The following is a 9,129-nucleotide window of genomic DNA, read 5'->3' as shown; positions in this document are numbered from 1 at the left end:
GATTAACTCTACCATTCAGATTAACACTTAAATGCATTTTTGAAAAATTTGACAAATGATACATCCATTTAGTTTTGATGCCATGCTTTCCACCATCATAATGCTACTTAGAGAACAACGTTCTGCTGGTTTATTTGTTTGAACTAGTCTCTGATGAGTATAATGACACATTAGTTAAAATTCCTACAAACTGCAAAGTGGTTTAGTGGTTAGCATGGAGACCTCACAGCAAGAAGGTACTGAGTTCAAACCAGCTAGCTGAGGACTTTGTATGTTCTGTGTTGAGTTTTCCCATGGCACACCAGCTTCCTCCTATAGTCTTAAGACATGCTTTGAGATTGATTAGATAGTCTAAACTAGCTATAGGTGTGGATGTGTGAGTGTGAAATACCAATCACAGAATAGCAATTAAGCACAATGCTTATTCTGTTAATCCTGTTTTACGTACTGTCTCAAATTTGATCGCAGTCTGGAACCCTGACTGGGCTTTCATATTTACCCCACCCTGTTAGCTGTTTGGTCTCAATCAATGAAAGATTTTTACAGTTGTGGATGAGTTTCCTTTTATCCACATGGACTGAATAGCAACTGACAGTATTTCTTAAAACAGTTTTGATTGATCTGTTTTCAGTTACCCCAATTTAGTACAACCATGGTTCATCGACTCCATCAAGGATAAATACATCATCCATTTTACAAAAACCTAAAACACAAGAAGATCCATAAGGTCCACAATTTTAACTTTAAGGCAAACAAACTCCAACGAAAGGGTACATGTAACCAATTGGGCAGTTCCTGCTTGGACGATAAACAGAGAGTCTGAAAGAGTTTGTAAAGACTCCAAAATCTAAATATTCCATTTCTGAGCTGTGTGTTACAATTCCAATACCTTACAAGATACCTTAAGTTTTAGTCAAAAACAAATGCTTAAAATATCACAGTTTTTAGAAAACTGCAAGGGATTTAATGTTTTTGTCCCAGTAAAAGTTCTTAACACATTTTTAACATACCCCATAAACTACAACAGCTACATTAATGTGGACCAAATTCATCTTTTAGGAGTAATCATTTTTAATTAATTACCTGCTCAGTCTCTCTGTAGCCCACCACGGCTGGAGTCACTCTGTCTCCTGCATCATTAGCCACCACGTCAGCCCGTCCATCCTAACAAAGACACACACACACTTCAAATACACACACTTTAAATAAGTTTAAACAAAAAAAAAAAAGTTTAAACAGTGTCAGATTTTATTTTGCATCACACATCCTTGAAATGAAAGAATCACCATTACAGACTCACTATTCAGTGTTTCCCCTTATCCCATTATATTCGGGGGATGCCCTGTGTCCCTGAAAGTCATGTTAATTTAATTAAAAGACATTTCACTTCATTTCCTTCAACGTCACTAGAGTTGAGCCTGATATTCGGCTGAAACGAGTATCCAGTACGGATCGAGCACTTTTGCCGAGTACGAGTATTATACAAATAATACAAGTCAATATCTGTGCTCGGATTGAATGAAAATCCTCATTGGTTACCTGTGTCTGCGTTCTGTGGTAGGTGCTGCGCCCCTCCCCAATACACATACACATGTGTTGCTGTGTCCCACTCTGCTCACTCTGACACACAACAACTCTGTCTCTCAGGTTCGCGGTCTTTTCCGTTAACGTTTTGAGTTTCTTCAGGTTTGTTTTTACTCCGGTCTGTACTTACTTATCAACCAGTGGAGTTCTGGTAAATGTGGGTTCGTTCGGATGTGATGCAGATTAATGCGACTCGTGTTGCGTCGCTGCCTGTTGGAGATTTTTTTTTTTTTCTTTTTTCGGTCCGAGGTAGGTGAAGTGGGCCTGTGACGTAGAACGCTGCTTACTACTGATCAGAAAAAAAACGTTACGATGTTTTGGTTTTGACTAGAGAGATGAGTTTTTTGGTACATTTTTTTTTAAATAATGACTGGAAAAAAAACGGCGTTCTGGACCAACATGGAGATGAAGTTTTTCTGTCCTTGTTGGAAGAAGAGGAAGTATAGAGCGGGAGTTGGTCTCGAAACGACAAGGTTATCCAGCGAATCGTTCCTGAGATGGCCAAAGTTGGCTTTATCAGGACGGTGAAACAAATTAAGGAGAAGCTTAAAAAAAACAAAGGCAGATTATTGGGCAGCCAAGGGGCACAACAATACAAGTGGTGGTGATCGAAAGGTCCCGAAATGGTATGAGGAGATGGACGCGATATACGTCCACAGACCAGGGAGCACCGGTAGGGATGCTTGCCTTGAATCTATTACACCGTTGGTGCAGTCCTCCGCTAAGTTTTTATCTGTTATTACCTTCATTGTGTTCTGCTTGAAAGCTCATAACTGCATAACAGTCGTTTTCTTTTGTTCCCTGGTTGTTTGAACATAACTTTGCTGTGTAGCCCGCTGTTGCTAGTTGTTGCAAGCATGGGTGTGGCCCACCAAACCAGGGGTAGTGGTGGGGGGAGGGGTGGTGGTGGGGGGGGTACCCCTAAGCAATGGAAAAGGTCGTTACAAAAAAAGCTGGTGAGGTGCAGGCCAGTGTAGAGCTAGGCCGTGTAGGGAAATCCAGCTTTAGATTAAAAATAAATTTGACTCACAAAGCACCTTTTCTCCTGGATGACAGACCAAGCCTTTTTCCTCTTGACAAATTATTAAATCCTCTGGTCGATGTGGTCCCAGACCTTTTTTTTTTCTCCAACTTCTGCTCAAGTAGTAAAGCCCTAAATCGTACACTAGCCAGGTAGTCTACTCGATTCATCATGAAATTAATCAATTCGCTACGCTATGTTACGTAAGTTAGACAAGTTAACAAGACCTGTGGAGTCCCCACCCTTGCTTCAAATCAGTCAATGAGAAGCGGCTGATGGAACAGAATATGCTATAACTCATACTAATATTTCTATCGCAGGCCATCAAGTAACTAATATGAATCTCATAACCACAGACTTCAACAATAAATCCACCCCTCAACACTACACTGCACATGGCACTATTAAATGTCCAGTCTCTCTCAGACAAATCATTTCTCATTAATGACCTGATTTTAGACAACATGTTTTTAACTGAGCCATGGCTTGGCGTAACCTGTGCATCCCTACATCCTTTTTTTTAATCAGTTAATGGGTTTTTAAAAGATTTGCTGAATATTATTAATGTTCTCTTCAGACGGGTGTTTTTCCAAACTTTTAAAACTGCAACAGTAAAAATCCTTCCGAAGAGACACAACTTAAAAAAGGCAGATTAGATACAAGTGTAATTGCCAAGAATCTAAGCAAGATTTTAGAAAAGCTTGATTTAATCAGCTTAATCACTTTTTTAAACTCATGATATTTTTGAAAAATATCAATCTGGCTAAACATAGGTCATTTACAACTTTTGTTAATGCCGCCTCTGTACTAAGGTAAACATTCAGATCTCGTCTTGAATGACCCAAGTCAAGTGTAGGCTGTGCCCCACTGGTGTGGAATAGACATGACAAGTGGGGCACGATATGGGGCTGGAAATATTGGAAAGCGTACGCGCGTGCGCGTGCGCGTGCGCGTGCGCGTACACACACACACACACACACACACACACACACACACACACACACACACACACACAGGAAACTCATTGCCTTGAATTTCTGCAATCTACCAGCCTCTGGTGAAAATCTGGGGTGAATTCTGGGTTGGAGTGGAGAGGGAGTATCCACTCATTGGTCATTGGTCAGAGGTCTTCTGCATTCTCCTTTATGTAGAATATTGCAATATCATGTATCATATCGTGACATGCATCGTATCGCAAAGTCCTTGCCAACACCCAGCCCTAGTGTTTCATTATTTTCTATACTTTTGCCAACTGTACTTCACCTTGTGTACTTTGGTGTTTTTGATTTGTTATGAAGTATAACATGAATTTATAAAGAAGAAAGTCAAGTATGGCTTACTACGCATGAGCTATGTCTAAATATCAACTTACCATGGTAACGCCAGTTTTACCTGAATAAGACATGCCTTATAACTACTATCTTCAAGGAGGCAACAAACGACTGTGTAAATGAGGGCATATTTACCGACACACATCCATGTGCACTGTCACTGTCGATTTTCCGTTGCTACTGGGCAGCATTATTACTGATGTAGCCACAGTAAATTATAGATATGAATATCATCCTGAAACTATGGACTGTTGTCTGTGCAACCGGTGTGCTAAGGCAGCAACAAACTGGTCAATATTATTTACCTTATGATTAGCAGATATTTAACCTTTCCTGCCAAAATCAAGTGAAGACAAAGAGATAACTCGTTTTACTACTACATTTTATTATTATATTACAAAATTATATTTTTTATGATGATGGTTTAGTAATATTTCCCACCATTGCTGCGTCTGCATGCCCTGGAGGATAAAAAAATAGACCTCACTTCTGGCTTCTCTTAATTTTTTCAGACCTTTCCATCTTCATCTTCACCTCGCAGTGACGCAGTGCACCGAGCAGGTTTAGAAACACTACACTACACTGTCCAGTCTAAAACAATGTCTCAGTGCAGTATTCTGAATGCTGTAGAATCAAATTCACCAGTTTGCCAGTATAATAAAAATTCATATAACGGGGGAAAAAAAAGAAAAAAAAAACGGTATTCAGTATTAACTGGTATACAGCCCAGCCCTATTTGAATAGCAACCACATGAACATCATTCACAAAAGTATGTCATTCTTATACTCACCATCAATAGCGACATGCCGTGTTACATGGATTTGGGTAATTTCTAAATCAACAAAACAGTAACTTGACAGAATATGAACATATTATTAAAAAATACTCTATTCTTCATATTCTATTAGATTAGATTATTAGTGCGCATGTATACGCTAGTTCTTTCTGTCTTTGTCCTGAACTAACTTAGGCCTTAACAGTTATGTGCACTGTTGTCTTATTAATTGAGGCTCCTGAAATACTGACTGAGAAACACATTAAACCCTAGTGTAAAACAACAAAAGAGAATACAGAACCCTATAATCTTGTTTAAAAAACCTGGAGTTAATGGGGCGTCTCACTTTTCCTCAGCATGTGAGAGGGTTCGGCATTACACATTAAGGCTAAACTATATTCCAGGCAGGACAGGGTGGCTGACAGCTGTGAAATAGAATAGTGGATATAGCAACGGTTTATAAGGCTACTATAGCAACTTAATCAAGAAACAGACAATAACGGAAAAAACACCCCTTAAATGGCCTTAAATGGAAAAAATAGTGCCACTTGCTGTTGTGAATTTACTGGCATTTTCGCGTGAATGTGAAGGCATTTGTGTGGATCTGCAACGTGGAAACTTAGTGCCATAAGTTACGTGACAGTTGTAAGATTATGCCAAAGGCACGTGGCAGTTTTTCATATAAGAATAATTTTTTGGCACTTGAAGGATACTTTTTTAGTAACTAAAGAAGTATGTTTCTTTGCATGAGTAAAACATGCTGTATTTGTTTCAGAAGCATGATATATTATTTGAATGCTTGGACGTTTCTTATCTACAAAAAAGAAAAAGAAAAAAGAAACATTGGTTTGTGATGAATTTGCAAACCACACTGAGTTTTGTTTGTTTGTGACGTTTTTGCCTGATTTTAAATCCATAATGCACCACTCAAATGTTCTATTATGGTATTCTATTGTATTTATTTAACACGGCACTTTGTAAAGTAACATTCACTCGCACCACACCTACGTGGTTATGCGACTGCCATTCCTGTCATGTTAAATAACCACCGCCATTTCCGTAGGCTTTTGGAGTTAAGCTAAAATTTTTGGCTACCTTCACCAGCATAAAATGACACCGTTTGTGAACGGCTGTTGGAGGTAAACTACAAAGAACTCACCTTAAATATCGCCACACAAGCGCACGTGTAACCAAAATGAACCCCAATCGCAGCCATCTTGCCTTCTTCTTCTTCTTCTTCTTCTTTTGATGTTTCATTGGCCGAATGTGTGCGTTATCGCCACCCACCGCCACTAACTGGAATGGAGTGTGGATCAAAATGTCTACTATTCCCCCTCTCCAAAAGAAAATAATAAAATAATATATAATACTGTGCAAAAATTTTAGGCAAGTGTGGAAAAAAAAAAGTCTGTAAACAAAGAATGTTTTCAAAATGCAAGTGTTAATAGTTTATTTTCATCAATTAACAAAATTCAGTGGATGAATAGAAGAAAAATTAAAATCAAATCAATATTTCATGTGTGTCTTCTGTGGAAGTAGGCTTCCTCAAATCCTTCTGTCTCTTCATGTAAGATTTGATGATGTTGAGATCATCATCATGCCATCACTTTCAGGTCTTCTTGTTCTTCGTTACACTAAAGATAGTTCTTAATGACTTTGGCTGTATGTTTGGGGTCTTTGTCATGCTGCTATGTCACGTGCTGACATTTTTCTGCACCCCAGTTCCCACGTTTTTGTGCATAATTGAGGCGCTTGGTCTTGTTTCCATGTCAGAGGGATGAATCTTTGGCTGCAGCTTGAAGCTGCATCATGAAGGCCAGTTCTGACTAGACTTCTCTGGACAGTAGATGAGTACCTGGGTTCCACTGGTTTCTGCCAGTTCTGAGTTGATGACTCTGCTGGACATCTCCTGATTTTGAAGGAAAATAAGCTTGATGTGTTTTTCATCTACTGCAAGTTTCCTTGGCCAACCACTGCATCTACAATCTACAAAATCCCTGCAAGTGTACCTACAAGGATTGATGCTGGTGTAGTATATGGTCCTCTCCATTCGTTCTCAGTGTTTGTTTTCCTTTTTTGGGGATGTCTATATAAAGTTTTAAGGTTAAAAGGTGATGTATCAGTTGTCAGTCCATAAAACTGCTAGACCTTGTAAGGAGACAAGTTTTGTTTGTGAATGGGGGTTCTTGGGGATAAGAACCATATATAAGGGGTCTGTAGGAGCTGAATGGCAGAGAGGATTCGACGATTGGCCAGAAGCTCTCTCAGATTCGGCTGTGATTTTTGACATTGTTCTTTCTTGTGAATAAACCTCTTTAAATGCAAGATAAGACTTGTCAGCGGTGATCACTTCTTTCTTCAGCACATCAATATACAACAATTTTGGCGTCACGAACTTGGACGCGTTTGTGGCCTCTCAGCATCTGCTTTCAGTCCTGAGGAGCTGACTCCCGCATCAGCCGGCTTATATACAGGGTGAGTTTTTCACAATATAGTGCGCTGGTTTGCTCGTGGGGACTGTGCAGTGTTGCTGTGGGGACACACCGTTAAAGACTCTTTGTGGGGAGGTTGTTGTGCTGCTGTTGGAAGTTATTCGTCGTTCTAAATTTCTAAATTTGAGGTTTTCTTTGCGTTGCTGGCAACGCAAAAGGGGGGAAAGGACGATATAGATTTAAAGGAAATAAGAAGATAATAAAAAAGAGAATTTAGGATTAAGGAATAAAAGGAAATAAGAGTAGGCCTACAAATAGAGAAAAAGTGAAGAAGAGAATAGAAAAGGAATAGAAGAAATAAGAGTAGAAAAGCCTAATTAGTAGCATGAGGCACTGAACTCACATCGTGCAAAGTTAAGTGGAGGGGCCCTTTACCGCTGTAACTAGTAAGACACATGGTCTTTGGTAGCAGTGTGAAAATTGGCTTTATTGGCTTTAAAGGAATTGGCTTAAAGTATAAAATAGGATAAAAATATATATAGAGAGAGAACTCCTGGGCCCAGGGGAAATTAGGAACATTTGAATTTTTCAAAAAAAGAGGTAAATTTAGAGGAAAATAGGAATAGAGTATATAAGAGTTAAATAGGAATAGAGAAAAAGGGGTTCTATAGCTTGAGGCTACTAGGGCAGGTCTGTGGACCGCTAGAAAGAATCGCCTAAAAAAGAGAAGAAAATAGGAATTTTCTTAATAGTGAAAGGTTAACAGTGAAATAGAAGATATTAGTTAGTTAAAAGAAGAAGTTAGTTAGAAGTTAAAGTTAGAGGTAGAAGTTAGAGAGAAGTTAGAGGCCTAGTTATTTGGAAGAGAAATGTGTGATCACTTTAAATTTGTGTGTTCTGTATTTGTAGTTTGTGGATCCTTGTTGTTTGTGTGTCAACCGGTTTCATGAAATAATATGTTAGATTTTATGTTGAATAAAACGAATAAAATTAGGAAATAGGAGATTAAGGCGATAAAAATAATAATACACTTACATATTAGTATGTGCTAGAATATTATGAGCCTGTAAAGGACGTTTGATAAATATAGTATGAGCCTTTTGTGGGGACTTTTTTAGTTAAAATACTAGGAGCCTCTGCTTGGAGGACTTCAGAAACTTTTAAAATATATGAGCCCCAGAAAAAGGACTTTATATTTAAAGAAATAACAAAGGAAAGTGTTGGCAGGAATGTGTTAGTCACATTGAAGAGTGTATTGTACTTAGTGTTTTTTTTACAATGTTAAAGTGTTTGTCTGTTGTCTCTTTTTATGGGGTGAGAGTTCAAGAAGGAAGCAAAAGGACAAGGGGGGAGTCTGGAGGCAGAGGAGAGAACAGCTGGTCTACCACACAGGAAACTTGAGGCTCGCAGACGACAGCACACGCATCTGAACCCAGCAATAAGGCCAGTGTGATTTTATCCACAGACTCTTTCTAATCTACCTGCTTTTTGACCTCTATGCATTTGTTAATGGTTGATATTGATGATACATATATTGTTTGATTGGTAATCAGATTTGGGACAACTTTGACTGACCGTTCAAATAACAGAGTTAATTTCTGCTGAGTTGGGGAAGCTGTACCTTGCAATTTGATCGGTTGTTTGTATAAGGTTGATATTGTGTGTGGACCTGGCGTTGTTTGCTCTTACATCTGTAGGGTTGTTTTTTCATCCTCTGAAGTTGGCAGATTTATTCATTTGTTTGTTGATTGTGATAAAAAGGGGGGATATAGGTGGTAATAATAATAGTGTATCAATTAAAATAAACATAATAATAGGATAACAGAATAAAGTTAAGGTAATTTTTAATTAGGTTGAATTTGATTACAGATAAAAAGGGGGTGTTACTATTATATCAAAGATGGATAACCCAAAAGTAACTACTCCTGTTGAGGTAGTTCAGAAGAATAATTCTTTAATTAAAGGTATTGCAATGATGTCACAGA

The 9,129-nt window shown here is 38.5% G+C and overlaps 1 protein-coding gene across 1 annotated transcript in view; it reads right to left on the bottom strand.

Moving 5' to 3' along the window:
* Positions 1–6,001, bottom strand: part of hspa14 (heat shock protein 14) — a 32,039-nt gene extending 26,038 nt beyond the window's left edge. The window contains exons 1-2 of the mRNA XM_047575436.1: positions 5,872–6,001; positions 1,084–1,164 (exon numbers count right to left, since the gene is read on the bottom strand). Of these exons, the coding sequence (XP_047431392.1) occupies positions 1,084–1,164; positions 5,872–5,928 (138 nt within the window). The 5' untranslated portion in view covers positions 5,929–6,001. The remainder of the gene's footprint in view (positions 1–1,083; positions 1,165–5,871) is intronic.
* Between the last annotated feature and the right edge of the window lie 3,128 nt (positions 6,002–9,129).

This window comes from Mugil cephalus, chromosome 22, assembly GCF_022458985.1.
Source record: "Mugil cephalus isolate CIBA_MC_2020 chromosome 22, CIBA_Mcephalus_1.1, whole genome shotgun sequence".
Lineage (NCBI taxonomy): Eukaryota > Metazoa > Chordata > Actinopteri > Mugiliformes > Mugilidae > Mugil > Mugil cephalus.
This window is presented reverse-complemented; position numbering and strand designations above follow the sequence as displayed.